Source organism: Rhinolophus sinicus, chromosome 13 (assembly GCF_057876585.1).
Source record: "Rhinolophus sinicus isolate RSI-liver-muscle chromosome 13, RSI-T2T, whole genome shotgun sequence".
Lineage (NCBI taxonomy): Eukaryota > Metazoa > Chordata > Mammalia > Chiroptera > Rhinolophidae > Rhinolophus > Rhinolophus sinicus.
The window spans coordinates 22,300,344-22,321,821 of record NC_142513.1 but is presented as its reverse complement, the minus strand read 5'-3'; the positions used below and the strand labels follow the sequence as shown (position 1 = coordinate 22,321,821).

The window sequence follows — 21,478 nt, the reverse complement described above, 5'->3', positions numbered from 1 at the left end:
TTGTTCCCAATTCCCACCAGGACAGACAAAAACATCCTTGTAAATAAAAAGAATTTTTTTTTTTTCAAATAACTCCCCTAAGCCTAAGAATTTGGAGGTTTTTTATTCTTAAACCACAAACACATGTTTATTTTAACAAGGTAAGTATAACTGAGTTCTGTTTTACAACAAAGTTTCAAGTGTGCAGAGTAGAGGAAAACAATTACTTCCTTATGTGGCGGTTCACAGCCTGTCTCCTCAGCAAACACACAATGCATGTTGAGAAAAGAAACTTTTCAGCCACTGTTACAATTAAGTTTTGACTCTGATCAGGTAAACGTGTTTTCTTTAAGTGTCTTTAAATTAATCCATCAGCAAAATCAGTCAGCTCTACCTCCAAAATGGCCGCTGAATCTGTTTGCTTCTTATCTTCTCAATAGCCACCACCCTGGGCCAGGCCACCATCATCTCATGCCTGGACAACTGCAGTGGACAGGGTTCCCTGCCCTGCTCCCTACAGTGTGTTCTCAGCCCAGCTGCTGGTGGGGTTATTTAAATTGAATCTCGTCATTCTACTGCCTAAAACTTTCCGTGGTTTCCCATCATCCTTAGAATCAAATCCAAATTCCTCACTGGCTGTACAAGATGGGACAGCCTCATCATGTGCTATCCTCTCCCCTGCCTGTGATCTCCAGCCACACTGGCCTCCTTCCAATGCCTCATTCTCTCCAATCACATTCCAGCCTCAGGACCTTTGCACTTGCTGTTCCGTCTGCCTGAAACACTGTTCCCTCAGAGTGTTACATGACTGGCTCCTTCGTGTCAGGCTCCAGGTACAACATCACCCCGTCAGAGAGGCCTTCCCCAACCGCCCTGTCGAAAGGGGTCACGTAGTGACAGTTCCCTATCATATCCTCTTTCATTGTCCTCACACTTTTCAGTTTCTAAATTTATCTTGTTATTTATTGGTTTGTCTGTTTATTGCCTGTGTCTCCCATCCATCGCCAGTGTGAGCTCAGTTAAGGGCGTGAACTTGCTTGTCTGGTTTGTGACTTAGAAAAGTGTTCAATAAATGTTTGCTGAGTAAATGAATGAATGGCCAAATAAATCCACAAGAGAAAGAAGGGGGGGGGGGAGAGAGAGAGTTGTTATAAGGCAATTATAAAATGAAAGGAGGAATATGGTACCTTGACTGCTACTTAGCTATATTGTTTGAGCCATATTATGTGACCTCATCTTTGTTATTTAATATAAAGTGGGAAGTTTTGTATGAAAACAGTTTAGCTTTACTGTTTGCTCTGAGCCTGACAATGTGCCGAGTATCTCCCCACCCACACCCTTTCTCTCATGCTTCCAACACCCTGCAAGTAGATTGTTATTATTAACCCCCCTTTGCTGGTGAGGAACTGAGACTGGGGAGCAGGGGCAGTGATAAGTGAGGTGTGGGTGGGGTGCAGCTGCTAAATCTCAGCTCAGGCTCTCTGACCTCCAAGCCAGCTGTGCCCATCACACACTCTGCTCGCCTGCTCTTAGCTGTTGAATTTCGATGATCCTCATAATTTATTCTCTGAATAAATGCCCCATCACAGGGGTCCTTAGGAATATGACTATCACAAGTTGTCACCTTTCTGTGGGTGCGTGGCTGATGTGGACCTGGGGAAGCCCGGAACTGGCCAGGGCAGAGTGAGCTCCATGTGGGGGGTGAGGGAGTGGGGCTGATAGGGGGAGTGGGGCTGGATGGGGAACCAGCCTGGGGGCAGGGGCTCTTGAACCCCGCCTCCCCTGTGTGGGGCTCAGAGCCAGCTGGGCTCATCTCCCTTCTCTCTGCCGCAGGATGGGCTGCGTGAAGTCCAAGTTCCTCCGGGACAGAGGCAAAGTCTCAAAAACTGAGCCCAGTGCCAACCCACACAGCCCCGTGTATGTGCCGGATCCCACGTCCTCAGGCAAGCGGGTGAGTAGGGGAAGAAGGAGTCCAGAGGCCGGAGAGTGCCAGGGAAGCTGCCCCATTATGCCTCAAATTGCCCTAACAGCATCCTGTTTTCCCAAGGGTGAGCGGGTGTGTTTGGGGTGAAATGGAGCTGACCAGTCACCAGCAGCGTCCTAACTCTTCAGGATACGTCTGCACTGAGCACCCAGGGCAAGGACGTCACTTCTCCTTGTCCTGCCGGCCCGGCTTTGTCCCATCAGCCTGGGCGGGCTCCAGTAAGCTGGTCCCAGTGAGCCCGCAGCCCTCAAGCCTGGGCAGTGGCAGACACAGTGCTGAGAGTAATGAGTGACCAGACGAGTAACGACAGCCATCCAAGTCCTGACAGTAATGATGACAGTGTCAGCATCATAGCAATAACTGTAATAACAATTGGAGGGACGACAGTAACAACAATACTAGTGGGAGCATCACGGCAATAGCAGCAGGGCCCATGGCAGCAATGGTAATAAGAGAACTGATGATACTAATGGAGGCATTTATTTATCTTATGCTTATACAGAGCTTACCAAGCCGTCTCCTATGTGCTTTATGGTTCCGAACACCTTGGATCCTCATGATAATCCTATTGTTGGTCACAGTTCTTATTGTACGCATTTTACAGTGAGACACAGAGAGATGAAATAACTTGCCAAAGGCCCCGTGGTTAGTCAGGGGTAGAGCCAGGATTCAAACTCCGGCAGTGCAGGTTCCAAAGAACCGGTGGTAGGAATAAGAATGCAATGATTGGAAGAGCAGTAACGGGGATGATAGTGGTGATAATGGCAGCAGCTGTCACCATAGTAGCAGTACCACGAGTGATGGTAACTGTGATGGTGATAGAAGAGCAGTAACAGCAGTATTCGTGCTGGTGACAATCACAGGACTAGTAAGGGTGATGACAGTACTAATGGCAGCAGTAACAGTTGTAATAATTGTTACTATTCTTTGAACACCTACTATGTTCCAGGCACTGGAGTGAAGTGTTTCTACATCAAATCCTCACCAAAAGCTATGAGGCAAGAGTTCTGCCACTTTACAGCCAGGGCGACTAAGGCTCCAAGAAGTTAAATAGGTCTCCGGGGTCACGCAGCTGGGAAGTGGCAGAGCCAGGTCTTTCTCCCTCCAAGGCTGGGTTCGCTCTCCTCTGGGGTCTTTGAGTCCATCTCCCTATCTGAGGCTATCTAGGGAAACACAGCCTCTGCTTGCTGCCCCCAGAGGCAGGCATGGACTCTTTCTTGATGCCCCTTAGAAAGTTCTTTCTTGTATTGAAGGAAGGCCTATTACGCCTAAATCCTCCTTACTCCTTGCTCCCAAACCTTCTTCTTAGCCCCGCCCCAAATACTTCCACTCCCTTTGCCCCATAACAGCCTGTAGAGATTAAAAGCAAAGATCTTATCCCGACCCACCCATTTCTTCCAAGTCATAACATGGGTTCCTGACCTCTCTCCATCCTGCTTACCCTTTTGTAGGCATGATGTCTAGAACAGGACTAATTCTGGAACTGGGAGAATAGTGGAATAGTCACTTCCCTTTCTCTGACACTCGACTTCTATTAATACAGCCTGAGATTACATGAGCTTCTCACACTGGTGACGTCCTGAGCTGACATCCTAAACCCTCAGTCACTCCTGGGTCTGCTTCTTTCTAACCTGCGTGGCACTGTGCCCTCATTCTCTCCAATCACATTCCAGCCTCAGGACCTTTGCACTTGCTGTGGCTAAGGCTCCAGGTTCTCAGGTTCTCTGAGACCCTCTGGCTTGTCACCAGTGGGAGGCAGAGGGTTTTCTCCCACGGGTTTTTGGTTGTCCTCTCTGAGCATCAGATTGAAGGGATTCTATATTCAGCCATTCATTGTTCCCCCCGGAAGACACGAGTTCAGAGGTAAGTTAGTAAGTGTTCCTCAAAGAAAGGGTTCCGGAGTCAAATCAGTTTGTGAAACTCTGGGAAAAACAGGCTCCTCCTGAAGGGCACTTCAGAGCCTTTATGAATCTTTGTAATGGACTTTGTGTCTCTCCCCCAAAAAAGGATGTACTCCTCAGTGTTTCCCAAACCTGTTTCTTTAAATTACTGTTAATTTAAATGTGTGGTACACAAATACGTTCCCCTTGAAAAGAAAAGTCACAAATTATAGCTAAACCTATAGTTTCTTCTGACCAATCACCCCTCCCCAGAGGCATCAAGTCTTGTCAGTTTGGGGTGGCCCCTTGCAAACCCTTGCCACGAATTTACACTCACACATGTATAGTATGTGTCCACCCAAAGTATTTAGGATGTGTGTGTGTTATGTAAATGTATCATATCATTCTGAAGAATTAGTTTTGTTCATGCAACAATGTATCTTTGAAGTCTAGTTGTGTCAGGAAGAAGCTCGACCTCCCTCTTGTAAGGGTTTCTTAGAGTGCCACAGTGTAGGCACCAATTTCCCTTGGGATTGACACTTAGGTTCTTTCACATATTCGTGTATCGTGGAGCCTTTACTCATAGGACATGTTGATGGACCCAGGGTTTCTTCAAACATACCTTGGAAAACACAGATCTGGACTAACCCCCTCACTGTATGTCAAGGGAAGGGACAAGCCAGTGTCCTCCAGTATGTCCCAAGGCCGAGAGTAGAGCTCACCACCCGAGAGACCTGGATCCTTGTAGAGGCTGTGCCCCTAATGTGCTGTGTGACCTCGGGCACATCTCCTGCCCTCTCTGGACCTCCGCCCATGACACACAGGGCTGGGATGAGAGACTCTTCCATGGCTCTCCACACACTATTGGATTCATCCCCTTCTCCCATTTCTCCCCTACAGCGACCTGACAACAGCAACGGCAACCCTCCAGGGTCCACGGAGGGTGAGTATCTGCCAAACATGTGTGATAGCCTCTTGTGCTAGGTTCTCAGTCAGAGCTGGAGGCAGAAGTCCCAAGCAGTCAGAAACACCCTTGAAAATCCCCTAAATTGCCCCCAAAGAACTTCTTTCTGGCTATTTTGTTTAATAACATGAACAACACACCATTATCTTTAAACTCTAGCATCACACCCAGCATGGCAAGATCCTTACTTACATACCATGAGACAGACACATCAATGGGCTGGGTGCCAGGTGCCGGATGGGAAACACCCAGGGCTGTGGGGGTGCCCAGACGAAGCCTCCCCACCCCATGTGTCTCTCTTCCCAGCAGGTTCTGAGGACGTCATTGTGATTGCCCTGTATGATTATGAGGCTATTCACCACGAAGACCTCAGTTTCCAGAAGGGGGACCAGATGGCGGTCCTGGAGGAGTAAGTCCCCATGCCACACCCCCTAAAAGACACAGCCACCTCTACTGTTCAATTATACTCTCTTTTGTTCTTCGGTAAAGAACCTAATAGATGATCTTTCACGAGGGTGGAAATGACTAATGAGAATCTGATCATAGTAGTGGAGGAAAGGTTTGCTGTTAACCTGGCTGCGTCACAAGAAAGGGCCTCGTGTACTTCCTACTGGTGCACGCCCAGGCGAGGAGGAACCCGTGAAAGCGCTTTCTCCGGGAAGCCTTCCTCGGGCTGCTGTGATGAAGCTACAGGCTTCCCTATGGGCCAGACCCCGTTGAGGTGACGTTGCATTCACAAATCCTCGGACCTCTGAGTCTGCTACCGCCAAACTCCTCCAGTCTCCCCAACCACTGGGTGTCGTGTCCAGTCTGCGCGCGGGCCCAAGATGGCAGTGGTTATGCTTGGTCAGACTCCTGAGCCCACTTCCTGTGGCTCTTGGCCCCAGCTGAACCCCTATGATTCTGCCATGGGCACAGGACCCCACCTTGGGTATGGCTAGGAAGGCTAAGGCTGCAAGTCCAGGGGAAAAAAGTGGGGCCAAAGACCTAGGGCTGCGAGCCGTGAATGTCGGGATAGGCCTTGATTCCAGACCCTCGATGCATGCTGCGGACTATTGTAAAGATCCCTAAGCTAACCATGGGGTGTATGCAGGGGGATACTCCAGGCCCAGTTTGAGGGGCCTCAGAGGACCAGGGGGAGTCCTGCCCCCTGACCCCTTTGCTCCCTCCTGTGCTTCAGGTCTGGGGAGTGGTGGAGGGCTCGGTCCCTGGCAACCCGGAAAGAGGGCTACATCCCAAGCAACTACGTCGCCCGCGTTGACTCTCTGGAGACAGAGGAGTGAGTATTCCATTTTCCTGCCGTCCAGAAGGAAGCGTGAGCAGAGCCAGCCTTGTTACTGCCTCAGGGCCTTTGCACCCCTATCTCCCCTATCTTCCTGGGACTCTTTCCCTGGCTCCTTCTCATACTTTGGGTCTAAAGAGGCCTTCCTTGACGTTTCTGTCTAACATGGTCCCCCCTGTGACTCTTTGTCTCTTGGAAACCTATTTTATTGTCTTCTGAACACTTCTCACTAGCATTTCTTCCTTGTGCAAGACCTGTGAGATAACTTCCTCGTGGTGGAATTTCCAGGGAGTCCGTTCTTACTGTGTACCCTGTAACGCGGCATGAACCACTTTATAAAAGGCAAGCAAAGAAGGCAGGAGGGCAGCGCAGCATGGTGATTAAGAGCCTGGGCTCTAACGTTAGACCGCCTGGATTTGAATCCTGCCTCCACCACTTCTCAGCTGTATGACGCCAGACAACTTACTTGCTCTCCCTGTTCCTCAGTTTCCTCATCTATCAAATGGGAATAATAAGGGCAATGACTCCACAGAGTTGTCGGGTGAATGAATGTCAGCTGTCTTTCTCCCCAGTTGATACAGAGGAAACAGAGGCCCAGAGAGAGAGAAAGCAACTTGCTCAAAGTCACACAGCAGGTCAATGGCAGGACCAAAACCTGCTGACCTCTGGTCTGGGGCTTTTTCCATGACAGCACACGAATCACTCCTCACCCTACTGCTGCTGCTTGAACTTTCCTGCCCAATATCCCACATCTCCTGGGAGAATGAAGCTCCAAGGATATGGTCCGACGTTTAAAGTTATTTGAAATCTCGCATTTTCACTTAGAAATTTATGCCGACTTATATTCAATACTGTATACACAGTGGAGATAAACTGTGAAGTTGACAAAACTCATACCCTAACACCTGAGAGGAATACCACAGGTTCTTATGAAATTTGCAAAAGTAAGATTTTGACCATAGTTAGTTAAGACTGCTCTGTCTTCCTACTAAGTTTTTCTGTCCTTCTGTCTATCACCTTTCTCCTCCCATTGGGTGCCACTGGAATGACCCCTGGGCATTTTGTATGTGTAATGCTGTGTTGTTTTTCTTGAAGAAAGGTCCCCAGTGTGCATAAGTATTAATCTCAGCAAACTGGATTTAATCCTGGTAAAATGTCTGTTTTAATATCAAAAGAATGGTTGTTTTTCCCCAAAGAATCTTTGAGGAAAATCCATGCTGCAGGAAACCAGGCTGTTGGTATCCTGGTCCCCCTGTGAGCTGGACAGGACCGTCCACTTGGGGTTCACATGCCATCTCCTCCCCTTTCCTCCAGGTGGTTCTTTAAGGGCATCAGCCGGAAGGATGCGGAGCGCCAGCTGCTGGCCCCGGGCAACGTGCTGGGTTCCTTCATGATCAGGGACAGCGAGACCACCAAAGGTGACCCAGCCCTCCTCATGCTATCAATAGATAGATGGATAGATAGGAAAAATAAATAGATAGATAGATATAATAATGATGACGACACCGAACGTTTACTATTTACATCCTGACCACTTTACAAGCTTTGATTCATTTAATCATCAGGCAGTGTGATGAGGTAGGGAGGGATGATGACCAATCCCATTACAGATGAGGAAACAGAGGCACAGACAGGTGATGTACTCACTCACTCGTCCAAGTTCTCACAGCTGCACTTGGAAAAGAGCCTGGACAAGAACGCAGGCAGCCTGACTCCACGGCCCACTCTTACCCTTGTGTTCCAATGCCCAGGTGCCAGGATGGTGCCACTGGTGGCCTTACAGAGGTGTCAGGAAGGGGTGTCAGGGTGCTGACACAAGGTGAGGGGCCCCTCAGGTCCCACTCCTGAGCGGTCTTTCTCTGGCCAATGCAGGGAGCTATTCTTTGTCCGTGCGAGACTATGACCCCCAGCAGAGGGACGCAGTGAAACATTACAAGATCCGGACCCTGGATAATGGGGGCTTCTACATCTCCCCACGGAGCACCTTCAGCACCCTGCAGGAGTTGGTGGCCCACTACAAGAGTAAGTCTTGCCCAGGGCGGGCCTGTCTCCTGGACCGTAGTCAAGGGTGTGCTGCAGCCTCTGAGGCCGGCTGAGCCATTCCTGACCCTCCCCAAACAAATAGTTGCTTTGGATTCTCCTGAAATCTTAGGCCTATTGAGCAGGAGGGTAGATGTGGCATCTCATCATGCCCTGCTCTCTTGGGAATGTCGCTGATCGTGGCAACGTGTTGGAACACTGGCTAGAAGCAGTGGACCAGCGAGGAGAAGGGGAAACCTCTGGCTAGCTCAGAGCTAGCTGCCTGTGACTGATCAGGGGCTTTGTTCCAGAAGGGAGCGATGGACTCTGCCAGAAGCTTACAGTGCCCTGCGTGTCCCCCAAGCCCCAGAAGCCGTGGGAGAAAGACGCCTGGGAGATCCCGCGGGAATCCCTCAAGCTGGAGAAGAAGCTTGGAGCTGGGCAGTTTGGGGAAGTCTGGATGGGTAAGGACCCAGGGCCAGAGGGTGGCGGGGAGAGAGAAGAGAGGAAGGACACTGCTTCCAGGAACAGCCTGAGGCAAAGTGGGCATGCCAACCAGGGCAGAAGGAGAGATTTGAATAATAACCATAAAGGAGCAATTCCTCTGATAGCAAACCAAATTGTCCTGCCATGCAAACACTGATTTGCCTTTGAGGCCAGGCCTGTTGAGGTAAAAAATTTCCTTCTGAGAAGCAGGAGTCCTAGATGAGGAATCCGCTCCCTCACATGGAGCCAAGACTATCTATCAGTTCAGGGTTGAGATATCCAGAGGCCTCTTAGGATGACGAAAATTAAGAGTATGGAAGGGCAGCTTGGAGATTTTCAGGTGAATTCAATGTTGGCAACTGATAAACAAGCTGCTCTGAGCACCTGCCGTGTGCCTAGTGCCATACCAGGGCATTGTGGGGCACCAAAAAGACATGTTCCACCCCTGCTGTCTTGCCCCTAATAACTTGAGAACAGCAATGCCTGCTTTGCCGAATTGTGGTGTAGACTCGGCCTGGCCCAGTGCCTGGTGCCCCCCATTGTGTTGACACTCCACCATGTTCCAAATGGGAGTGAAGACAACTTACAGAGATGCAAACAATTCAGCCAGAGAAAATAAGTTTAGAGGCCTTGTATTTCAACTACATTTCTTGAGAGCCTGCTATGTGCCAGGTACTGAATAAGAGAGTGTGGCAGAGAAAGGTAAGACAGATCTGAGTCATGAGGTTATAAAACAAAACATACTGTATAAGGCCTTAGACTCTTACTCTCTAATCTGGATTAGAGCTTCCTAGCAGCCGAGGAAAAAATGGAAACACAATTTATGAGATTGTGTTCATAAATGCTCATAAACAGCATTTATGAGATTTACAAGATGAAGTAGGAGTGGGGTGGGGTGAGGGAACAACATGTGCAAAGTCCCTGTGGTGGGAGGGGGAGTTGGGTGCTTGAGGAGCTGAGGGACATGCAGGCTGATTGGTGCACAAAAGGCAAGGGGGACTTTGGTGGATAATGAGGTTGGCATGGTAGGCAAGGCCAGATCATGAAGGGCCTGTGGACCATGATGAGACTATTTGTTTTGAGAGCAAATATAAAAATTTTAAGCAAATTTTTTAAATTAAAAACATTTTTTTAATTAAATTTTTTTTATAAATTTTAAAAATTTTTGAGCAAAAAATTTAAAAATTTTAAGCAAAGATGTTGTGTGTATATGTGCATGACAAAGGTGGTGTGTGTGTGACATCACTGAGTGAGATTTTGAGTTATTCTTTAATTCCTACAACAGCCCTTCAAAGGCAGTGCTAATCATTTGCAGTTTGCAGATGAGGAAACCACAGTTCAGAGAGGTTAAGTGACTAACCCAAGGGCACACAGCTAGGAAGTGGTGAACCAGCCTTCCAACCAATGTCTGCCTGAGCCAAAGCCCATTGTCTCCCCTTCCCTCTAAGGGCTGAGATGGGCAGGGAAGGTTTTCTGGAGGAAGCAGGGCTGCAGCTGGCCCTTCCCACTCTCTATCCCACTCCAGCCACCTACAACAAGCACACCAAGGTGGCCGTGAAGACAATGAAGCCGGGGAGCATGTCTGTGGAGGCCTTCCTAGCAGAGGCGAACCTGATGAAGACTCTGCAGCATGACAAGCTGGTGAAGCTGCATGCAGTGGTCACGGAGGAGCCCATCTACATCATCACAGAGTTCATGGCCAAAGGTGCTGTGTTCTGGGGGCTGGGGATACAGGCTGTGGCTCATACAAGTCAGTTGCAGACTCAGAGGTGACTCTGACGTGGTTCTTGCCTCGAGATGCTCCAAGTCTGGCCAGGAGCTGTTCTCACAAGTACTCACTGAGCACCTTAATAGGCAACTGCCCAGCCCTCCTGGTTAACGGGTGAAATCATGTTAAGGTGACGCCAGGGCAAGGGGAGCACACAAAGCTACCAGGAGAGGCGAGTCGGGCAGAACCCTGCTGGGTGATGCAAGAAGAGGCTTATGGGTTCGCTGTGAGCCTGATAGGCCAGGGTAACTCCCCCCTCAGCGGCCTTCCTGGTGTAGACCAATGTTCTGGAAAAGAGATTCGACAAAGTATCGGTTCCAGGCTGCCCCACCCACGATCCAGAATTTCTCAGACATGGGTTTTTTCAGGCCACCATTTCACAAACATTTTCAATGTCTGCCCATTTTTCCAATGAACAGAAACATCTCACCCAACCTCATTTAGTGTGATTTGAGATCTACAACTTTTTTCATTTTCTAAACACACAATTACGCCAGCTTTATAAAACCATGGCCCTAGTCGTCCAGGCTCAGAAAGTTGTCTCAGTCAAAGAACCAGTCTAGCAATCACAACGTCATATAAAAACACTCAGCTTCTATTTTTCAAACACTAGGAATGGTAAACATTTTTATTTAAATCCATCACTAGGAACAATTTTAACCATCAAGCAACGAGAATAGTCAAGGTTGCTTCCCCTCCCCCACAGGAAGCCTGCTGGACTTCCTGAAAAGTGAAGAAGGCAGCAAGCAGCCATTGCCAAAACTCATTGACTTCTCAGCCCAGGTGAGAGAGGCTAAGGGGGAATTTGGGGGCGGGGGGGGGGGGAGGCAGGGGGAAAGGAATGAATGATTTATTCAGCACATACTTAGCACATACTTAGTGACCACATACTATAATAATAATAACAACAATAACAGCTAACATTTGTTGAGTACTCTGTATAAAAGTATTTTTCTTGTACGTGCTTTACATGTACTAACCCATTTAGTCTTCACATTGACCTTCTAGCATAAGATTTAAAAAATTTTTTTTATGTAACAAACCACCGCAAAGCTTAGGAGTTTAAAACAACAATTTATTATTTCTCATGATTCTGTGGGTTGACTGGGGTTGGGTAGGTGGTTCTTCTGCTTCACATGGTGAAACTGAGCTCACGCACCTGGCTGCATCCTGCTGAGAGCTTGCCTGGGGCTAAATGTCTGAGGTGGTGGCTTATCCTCCGGGTTCTCTCTCCAAATGGCCCCTTATCACTCAGGAGTCCAACCAGACCTTCTTTACAGTATAGCAACGAGGTTCAAGAGGTAGTGTACAAAGAGACCAAACCCTAATGTGCAAGTGCTGATGAAGCCTCTGCTTGCACCATGCTTGCCAATGTCCGATTGGCCAAAGTGAGTCACAGGGGAGTCAGTGTGGGAGGGGACGGCCCAAGGGTGTGAATCCAAGAGGCACGGTTAATTGGGCACCAGCGATGTAACAGTCTGGCCACGGGTAAGTAATTGCCAGCCCATTTTACAGAATAGGACATTGAGACATAGAGAAGATAAGTACAGATGAGGAAACTGAGGCCCAGTGAGGTTAAGTCTCTTGCCTAAGTTACTGTGTTAATTGGGGGATACAATAGGGAACAAAATGGAAAGTATTGCTGTCCTCACAGAGTTGACAGTCCAGACAGGATGATAGATATTGAATAACTGAATTGCTTAGAGAACTATGACCCAACTGTCTTGGGGGAAAAAAAATTGCAGTATCCAGCAAAACAATATTGTACACAAATCCCGGTAACACTTCTTCAAACCCTGTTTTCTTTCTTATCTTCTCTTTACTCTCTGTAGCTCCTCTCACCCTCAGCCTGAGTGCTTTTTACTTTTATCCTCTCTCATGCTCTCCTATTTGTGGGAAAACAGGGAGGAAAGGTGTGTTATGGGAGTACATGGTTGGAGCATTTAGCCTGGTCCAGGAGTAATCTGAGAAGACTTCCCAGAGGAAGTGACCTCTTGGCTGAGCCCGAAAGAATTAGTAGAAGTTGGGCAGATGAAGAGGAGAGGCAAGGGTGTTCTAGACAGAAGAAACAGCCCATGCCAAAGCCCAAAGGGGTAAAACAAAAGAGTTGGGCTTGATAGCTGGAGACAGGGGCAGGAAGGGAGTATGGTTTGCAGCCTGGTGGGCATTAAGGGAGACCTGGACCCAGGCCTAGGCCTAGCCCTTCTGGAGATGCCTATGGCAGAGCTCATTTGAATATGCAAATCAGGGGTGAGAGTGGTCAGAGGTATAATAAAAGGCCTTACCTTTCAGAGCCTGGAATACCAGAGACATGAAAATCAAGGCCTGGCAGTTTGACTTTAATGGCCCCTGTCCCCAGAAAACAATAGTCTGACTTGTTGCTAAATTATAAGCATCAAACTGGCAAAAACCTTGCGGGAGGACGGAGAGTCATGACTGGGGCAAGAGCCACTCTGCCCTTTTACAAATGGGAAAACAGAAACCAAGGGAGGGAAAGAGGTGCCAGGCCCTTGGGCATCCAGGAGCAGAGCTGGACTCGGGGCCCAGGGACAGGAAGGAAGGAGCCAACCTGGGAACCTGGTCGTTGCCTCCAGTCCTAGAGGCAGATTGGCACAGTGCTGGGTGCCCCAGACCTGTCCCCACCTGGCTTTGGCAACACTTTGGATCTGCTCTGGGTCTCTGCTCTTTCTATTTGTCAAATGAGGGAATGGGACCACATCTGTGGTTTTCAAGTTCGGAAAACTTGAGGCACATGATTTTTTTAGGCACAATTCTGTTGGTCAAATGAAATCTTACATAGTAGCTGAATATCTTAAAGTAGGTGGAAACAGAGATGCTCTGATGGAACAGGGGCTAATATGTAGCCTTTCTTTTGTCCTTGAGGTATCAGTAGGATTCAGTTTAAAGAGCTGGACTATCCCTTCAGGCCCTTCCAGCTCTGATTCTGTGATTCCCTGATACTTGGAAGAAACCCAAATTCCAATGCCTGACATCATGGCAGTGCACTTGGTGGTCATGAAATCTCACCACCTGATCAACCCCCAATTCTTGGACCAACCCTGCGTCCAGTAAACCTATCCATTGCTCACTCAGGTGACAAAACCTTGAGGAGCACTGCTCTGTAAGCATATGGGCTTAGGAGTTGCATAGAATTTTGTCTTTAATCCCAGCTCTGCCTGTGTAACTTTAAGCAAGTTGCTTAACCTCTCTGAGAGCTACTTTCCTCAACAGGAAGCATTAACAGCCACCACTGAAGTGAATACCTATGCGCCAGACACCATTCTAAGTCCTTGATATAAGCTTACAGAATTAATCCTCGTGCAACCCTTTGGAAGCAGATTCTTTTGTCCCCATTTTACAGAGAAGAAAATGAGACCTAGAGTAGCTTGCTTGAGACCACAGAGCTGTGGTGCTCAAGCTGAGCTGGCCCAACTCCAGAGTCACTTAGACATTATCCTCTAGTGTTCTAAGTGGGGTTATTTCCACCTGTCCCACTGAGCTCATGTGAAAATCGGTATCATAGGAGTGCCTGCCGGTGGGTACTAAGACGGGAACTACCAGCGTTCATACCTGCTCTGCCAGATAAAAGGCCAAAAATTCTGTTAGAGCAATGGATAAGTGCATAGACCCTGAGCACGGCTGTCGGAGTTCCAATCCCAGTCTCCATTTGGACCAGTTACTTATTTCTTTGGCCTTCAGCTTCTCACCTGTGAAACGGTGAGCAATCATATCTCCCCAAGGCAGAGAGCAAATGCTATATGTTTAAGTAACATCTTCCAATAAATGAATAAGCTACAGTGTCTGCCATTAAGGTAATAACTATGGTTAACTGTTCCTCTAATGACTCCTTATAAATATCCCACAACCCCCAGATCAAGACCCTGTCTCACCTGACCCCTGGCAGGCTACCTCAAACAAAATCTGAAGTCCTAGGTTTTTGTTGGAGTCTGGAGCCTTAGACCTCAGTTCCAACAGTCAAGGATGCCCTCTGCTGGCCACTTCCTGCAACTGCGTCACCCGCTTTCCTCCAACCTTGAGCTGGCTGGTGCCTTGGTTTGGTTTGTCTCGCTAGACCCTCCTACCCCTCCCAATAACCTTACCAGGTTGCACCCAGCTGCACTTCTCCATAGCACTGGAGTTCTGCAATAATGAGAGGCAGCATGGGGCACTGGGATCGGACATCCACAGACTGGGTTGAGTTTGACATTCAGATCTGGAAAAAGTGGTCCTCTATAAAACACAGATTGTGAGAACACCTTCCTCGAGGAGCTCGAAGGTCAGCTTGTAAATTATAAGTGCTGTTTGCTGGCTGTCTGGTGGTTAATCACAAACCTCTTTATGAGAGTTGATGCACAAACCCTCATAAGTAAAAAATGTCTCTAAGGAAAATTCCGCATCTTCCCATCAAGGGGTCCAAGTCCCCATTGTGAATAAGAATTCTCCACACAGTCTATATTATTCACTCAGCAGCCATGATTACATTAAAATATATATCAGACGTCACACTCCTGCTCAAAGGCTTCTACTATCTTCCCATCACACTCAGAACACAATCCAATCTCCTTTCCTGGCCTACAAGGTCCTTCACAATCAGCCAACCTCAACTCTTTATGGTACTTACAACCACCTGCAGGGGTGTTGCTGGGCTCACCACCTGTTCAAGTAACGCCTGACACCCATAGGATGCTCAGTGGATTTTTGTTGAGTGAATACTTCTTCCCAGCCAGGCTTGGGGGTGAAGAGGTTGCAGCATCTGAGAGATGAAGCATCATGTGATGTGTTCCTAGGTTGTTCACAGAAAGCGGGTGGGAGATGAAGGCTGTTCATGGTCTCCTAGTGTGTGTGTGTGTGTGTGTGTGTGTGTGTGCACGTCCTATAGAATAATGCCATCGCTCTGTCCTCGTCATATTCTCTGGAAGTCTCGGAACTCCAGAGAAGCCCCATAATGGACCCAGGTCCTGAGAATGCCCCCAACCTGGATGGGCAGACAGAGAAATGTCTGCCTAAGCTCAGCACCCTCCCACAAAGAAGGGGGGAGGCTGGCACACATTTTCCTGTTTTCTTACACTTGGACACACCTCTTCTGCATTTGGGTGGGACCCAGCTGGGGCTGGGCCAGATCTGAAGATGAGGGTGTCTCTGTTTTGGGTGGAGATCGCGGAGGGCATGGCCTTCATCGAGCAGAGGAACTACATTCACCGAGACCTCCGGGCTGCCAACATCTTGGTCTCTGCGTCCCTGGTGTGTAAGATTGCCGACTTCGGCCTGGCGCGGATCATTGAGGATAACGAGTACACGGCTCGGGAAGGTAGGGAATGCTGCTGAGGGGACCATGGAGCCCACCTGAGTGGGTTGTGAGTGTTTAGAGTCGAGACCTGTGAAAGGGCGAGGTAAACGCAAGGGTCTTTCCCGGTGTAAGCTGTGTATTATTACGTGTGACGCCGCCCCTCTGGGTATAGCGTCCTGGCCTGCAGTGACTCCGATTTCAGATTGAACTAGGTGAGTGCATATTGAAATTAAGTGTAAGAGCAACTTTATGTGTAACAGACAAAAACTGGGAGGAATCCAAATGTCCATTAACTGATAAACAAATAAACAAAATGTAGTCTATCCATACAATGGAATATTATTCAGCCATAAAAGAATGATGTACTAACACATGCGAAACATGGATAAACTTTCAAAACATCGTGTTAGTGAAAGAAGGTAGACATAAAGACCACATACTGTACGATTTCATTTACATGAAATGTCCATGATAGGCAAATCTACGGTTGCCTATTCTGGGATGGGGAGTTGGAAAGAAATAGGAAGTGATTGCTATGGATTTTTTAGCGGGGAGGTGTAATGAAAATATTCTAAAATTCACAACTTTATGAATATACTAAAAACCATTGAACTGCACAGTTTAAATGGGGGAATTCTATGACCTGTGAATATATTTGAATAAAGCTTTTAAAGAAAAAAACAGGCAAAACTCATTTATGGCAATAGAGGTCAGCATATTGGTTACCTAGAATGGGGGGTTACTTACTGGGAGGGGGCACGAGGGAGCCTCTGAAGTGCCAAAAGTGTCCTATATCTTGATCTGAGTGGTGATTACAAGTTATATACATATATAAAAATTCATCGAGTTGTATATGAAAAATTTGTGCACGTGATTTCATGTTTGTTATGATGCAATAAAAAATCTAAACTAAGGGCAACCACTAAAAGAATAAGTAGAATGTGTAATTTCTAAACCAGGAGAGGATAAGCAGAAATAAAGAAAACTCTCTTAATCCCAAGGAGGGAAGGGATGGAGGAAAAAAACCACATAGAGCATTCTCAAAACTTGACCATGTACTCAGTCATAAAGCAGGTCTCACTAAACTCCAAAGAGCATGTATCCTATAGACAATGGAACTAAGATAGAAATTGGTAACCAAAGGTTAACTAAACCCATCCCAAACCAGGTGGAAAGAGGGAAGGAGAAAAAGGGGAGGTACCCAGTGACGGGTGGAAACCTCAGAGGCCAGGGCCAAAATCTTTGCTTCCCCCATTGCCAGGAGTAATGGGGTTGAGGCATCAGCTGCAACCTGGACTCAAGACCCCCTGAAGTCCTGCTGTCCTCAAAGTTTTTACGACTCCCCTCTTCAGGAGTCGTAGGTCAATCAATAAGGTGGCCCTGGAGAGTGAACTCCCCTGCCATGCCCCAGACCCTCTGCCCACCCCTGCCACTTTAGACATCTGCCTCGGCGTGGATGTTCCTTGCTTCCGCAGAGACCAGATTTGAAGGCAATCGTAGTTCTACAGGGGGCAGCTGTGGGCAGCTGTGCCCTGTCCTGTCCCCTCCCCCAAGCAGAGCCTCAGCCCTGACTGCCCCCCAGGCTCTCCCTGACTCCGCTCTGTCCAACCCGCAGGGGCCAAGTTCCCCATCAAGTGGACAGCTCCTGAAGCCATTAACTTTGGCTCCTTCACCATCAAGTCGGATGTCTGGTCCTTTGGGATCCTGCTGATGGAGATCGTCACCTATGGCCGGATCCCATACCCAGGTAGGGAAGGCGGCATCAGTGCAGGGCGGCTTCCAGGGGCCCAGCGGGCTCCCTTCTCTTGTCAGTGCATCCACTCAGATGGAGTCCTTGGTGCTAACCTGCTATCTCTCCTCACTTGCCCCATCAGTTAAAGGCACCACCATCCAGGAAGTCCTCTGCCCTTCCTTTCCTCTCAGCCCTTACCACATCCAAGAAGTCCCAAGGTTCTGGGTATTTGAGTCTAAAACACATGCTAAGTCTTCCTACTTCTAACTCCATGGCCCCCACCCACATCTCGCACCTCGATGGTGCAGTGGCCGCCTAACCAGTCGCCCTGCTTTCTCTCCTCTCTCCGACAGGCTCTTCTCAATTTGCAACCAAAGGGATTTTTCTAAAATTGTGACAGAGATCTTGTCCCTTTCTTCACCTCTCTTGCATGGTCTTCCATCATATTAGGACAGAATCCCAAACTCTAATTATGGCCTGGAGGTCATGCGTGATGTCGCCCCTGCTGATTCTCCAGTTTCACCTCATGTTACACCCACCACCCGGTTATCTAAAGTGCCGTACAGGTCCCCTGGGCTTCTCGTTCATAACACCTTACCCTGCTTCCTTCAGAGCACTCATCACAATTGATCATTATGTATTAGGTTGGTGCAAAAGTAATTGTGGTTTAAAAGGTTAAAAAAAAAAATTGCAAAAACCGCAATTACTTTTGCACCAACCTAATATTTGTTTAATATTTTCCCCATCAGACTCTGAGCTCCGTGAGGCCAGAAACCATGTCTCTATTCCTCACTGGTGTGTCTGCACTGCCTGCCTTTGTGCTTGGCACTTAGTGGGTGCTTCGTGACTATTTGTGGAATGGATGAGTTTATCCGCATGCCCGGGGCCAGCACCTTACACTGAGTAGACCATGTGGATAACAAAGATACACACACCATGTAGACTGCCCAGAACTCAGTAAATAATGTTTTCTGCTCCTTTTCGGTTGGGATGTCTCCTGAGATATTTGTAGCCAGAACACTGGGAAGAAGGGGAAAGGTGGATATAAAGAGTCCCTGACTTTTATATAAACAGTCTTGAGTTTGAATCCTGTGCCCATCAACTATTACACTTTGAGAAATTCGCTTCACTTCTACCTCAGTGTCTTCACCTGTAAAAAATATAGGTCCTGATGTGACCTTGCAGTGCTGGACGTGAAGATTAGGAGCAAAAGATACAGACACTGTTCATCCAACAGTTTTGTCAAATTCCTACCGTGCGTTAGGCGTTGAGGGTGTAGTAAGAGACAAAATCCCCACTCACGAGGAGCTCACGTTCTAGCCTGGAGGAACGCACACTACACAGACACTCTCAGCTGGAGAGCGATACTGAGAAGGAAATGCAGCAGAGGCGTGTGAGGGGCGGTGACGGGGCTCCTCTGGACTGGGAGCGCCTGTCAGAGCAGGTCATATTTGCACTGAAAGGCAGCTGAGTGCGGATCGAGGGAAAGATTTCAGGTAGAAGGCACTGCTAGCTCTCACAGCCTGAGGTGTGCCTAAAGAACAGCAAGGAAGCCAGCTGGCTGGAGATAAGGCATGAGAGCAGACAGCAGACCATGAGGTTGGCAGGGCCAGATCTGTCAGGGCCCGTGGTATGGGACAGAGTGAATGGGTGTTAGGCTAAGTATGCGGAAGCTGTTGGAGAGTTTGGGGCAGGGACGTGGCATCATCTGATTTCCATTTTTGAAGTGTTGCTTTGGTTCAGCATGGAGGGTGGGTGGGGGGCTGGGGATATGGTGGCAGCCACAGCAGGGGCACAGGCAGAGGTGGTGATAGTGACAAAAGGCAAGGGGATGGGTTCGTGCTATGTTTCAAAAGAAGAAAGAATGTGACTTGCTGATGTGGAAGGTGAGGGAGAGTGAAGAATCAAGCATGGTTCTCGTGGTTTAATTGAGCAGCTGGGTGATGGTCTAGGAATAGAAATTCAAGAGTTCTGTTTTAGCCCAGTTAAATTTGAGGCGACTGGTACACGTCCAAGTAAAGAAGTTCAAGGAAGCACTTGGACATATGAGTTTGCAGTTCAAGATTGGTAATGTAAAGTTGGGGGTCATAGACAGTTAAATGGTTGTTCTTAAGGATAATTAACAAGCTTTAATTGAACAAGGAAATGGTCCCACTCATACATAGGGTGACATCAGTCCAGCCACGTGACTGTTTTTTTCTTGAGCGCACACCAGGAAAAACCAGGCAGTGTGTTTTGGAGCCCTGTGTCCATCAGGATGGATTAGGCTGCAAGTAACCACATAACAGACTGAGAGAATGGTGGAAACAATAGGCAAGTTCTTGTTCCCGTAATAAGGGGTCTGGCCATGGTGACTGGTTAGTTCAGCCGCTCAGCAGCTCTGAGGACTCTGGGTTAGTTCCTCTGAGATTGTCTTCCTCCTGTGGCCAGATGGCTGCTGCAGCTGCAAGGCTCACGTTGTCTCACAGTGTCCAGAGGAAGGAGGAAGTGTGTGTCCTCCTAAGGCTCTTCATCAGGGAGGAAAACCTTTCCTGAAAGTCTCCAGGGAGACTCCCCCTCAACTCCCACTGGCCCAAACTGGACGCCATGCCCCTGCCCTGGCTGCAGGGGAGGCTGGGAAAGGGAGTATCTGGCTTTCACAGTGGGAGGGGCTCAGCTCCCATGAGGAAGTGGGGAGTGATGGCTGTGGGGGAGGCAATAGTGACTGCCCTCCTGGGCTCCCGTCCCCATTCCTCTTTTTTCAACTCCATGGCTCTTTCTCAGGGATGTCAAACCCTGAGGTGATCCGGGTCCTGGAGCGTGGGTACCGGATGCCCCGGCCAGAGCACTGCCCTGAGGAGCTCTACAACATCATGACTCGTTGCTGGAAGAACCGCCCTGAGGAGCGGCCCACCTTCGAATATATCCAGAGTGTGCTCGACGACTTCTACACGGCCACGGAGAGCCAGTACCAACAGCAGCCATGACGGGTGGGACCAGACACTTAGGAGATGCCTGTGAGGTAGCTCCAGCACCATCTGCCCGGTGCCCACTCACCCTTCCTACTCCCAGACACCCACCCTCACTCCAGCCATGGTTCCTCATCTGTCAAGTGGGTGGGTTGAACTGGACAATCTTTTTGACTCTAGCGGTCCACAATCTACTCTTTTCAGGAGACCCCAAATTGATATTTCCATTGCCTGGGACAGGTGGAGTCCCCTTACCGCTGTGGTTTGGATAGGAAACTTTAAACGTAATGAAATAAATATTTAAATGAAAGACACAAATGCTAAAGGCTTTCCTGATAGCTCAGCGTTTCTTCCAGTTCCTGACTATCTACTTGCCTTTTTGCTGGATGACACGTCAGATAGGGGGAAGGCCCCTCCCCGAGGCCTACAGTGCAAAGGGAAGTGCGGTTCAATGCTCAGTTTTCTAACTGCCCCCAAGTAGTTGCTGTGTTAGTTTCCTATCGCTGCTGTGCCAAGTTACCACAAACTTGGTGGCTTAAAATGACACAGATTTGTTATCTTACAGTTTCAGAAGTCAGAAGTCTGAAATGGGCGGGCAGGGCTGCATTCCTTCTGGAGGCTCTAGGGGAGAGACCACTTCCTTGGCTTTTCCAGCTGCCACATTCCTTGACTTGTGGTTCCTTCCCTTCAGTCATCACACCTCCTCTGACTCTGAGTCTGCTGCCTCCCTCTTTCACTTGTGAGGGCCCCTGTGCTTACACTGGACCCACCTCGATAATCCAGAGTAATCTTCCAGCTCAAGGTCCTTAATCACATCTGTGAGGTCCCTTTTGCCATGTAAGGTAACATCTGCACAAGATCTGTGGATTAGGATGTGGACATCTTTTTTTGGGGGGTGGGGGCATTATTCTGCCTATCGTCCTGGTGCTGGGATGCTGGGTGGGTTTTTGTGTCTAAGGATCTGGGTCTGCCAGGATGAAGGGAATGATTCTTCACGATCCGGGACCCTGACTTTCCTTCCAAGTCACATTGCTATGTGAGCTGGTTGGTCTGGGTCTCCCCCAGTGCTGGGGGTATTTCCCATGGCCAAGAAGCCATCACGGTTGTTCATATGGTATCCACCAATGCAGGAATCCTGGGGTCTGGACA

At 48.5% G+C, this 21,478-nt stretch overlaps 1 protein-coding gene across 6 annotated transcripts in view; it reads left to right on the top strand.

Annotated features, from left to right (window-relative positions):
- The window catches only part of HCK (HCK proto-oncogene, Src family tyrosine kinase), a 33,482-nt gene extending 12,839 nt beyond the window's left edge, over positions 1–20,643 (top strand). The window contains exons 2-14 of one of the 6 annotated variants that reach the window (XM_074317262.2): positions 723–812; positions 1,813–1,930; positions 4,744–4,786; positions 5,117–5,216; positions 5,988–6,086; positions 7,404–7,507; positions 7,962–8,111; positions 8,420–8,572; positions 10,120–10,299; positions 11,069–11,145; positions 15,517–15,670; positions 17,265–17,396; positions 20,145–20,481. In XM_074317262.2, coding sequence (XP_074173363.1) covers positions 784–812; positions 1,813–1,930; positions 4,744–4,786; positions 5,117–5,216; positions 5,988–6,086; positions 7,404–7,507; positions 7,962–8,111; positions 8,420–8,572; positions 10,120–10,299; positions 11,069–11,145; positions 15,517–15,670; positions 17,265–17,396; positions 20,145–20,347 — 1,542 coding nt within the window. In that variant the 5' untranslated portion in view covers positions 723–783 and the 3' untranslated portion in view covers positions 20,348–20,481. Of the gene's footprint in view, positions 1–722; positions 813–1,812; positions 1,931–4,743; positions 4,787–5,113; positions 5,217–5,987; positions 6,087–7,403; positions 7,508–7,961; positions 8,112–8,419; positions 8,573–10,119; positions 10,300–11,068; positions 11,146–15,516; positions 15,671–17,264; positions 17,397–20,144 lie in introns of all 6 variants that reach the window. The other 5 variants (XM_074317263.2, XM_074317261.2, XM_074317264.2 and 2 more) reach the window with 5 other exon arrangements.
- Positions 20,644–21,478: the final 835 nt, after the last annotated feature.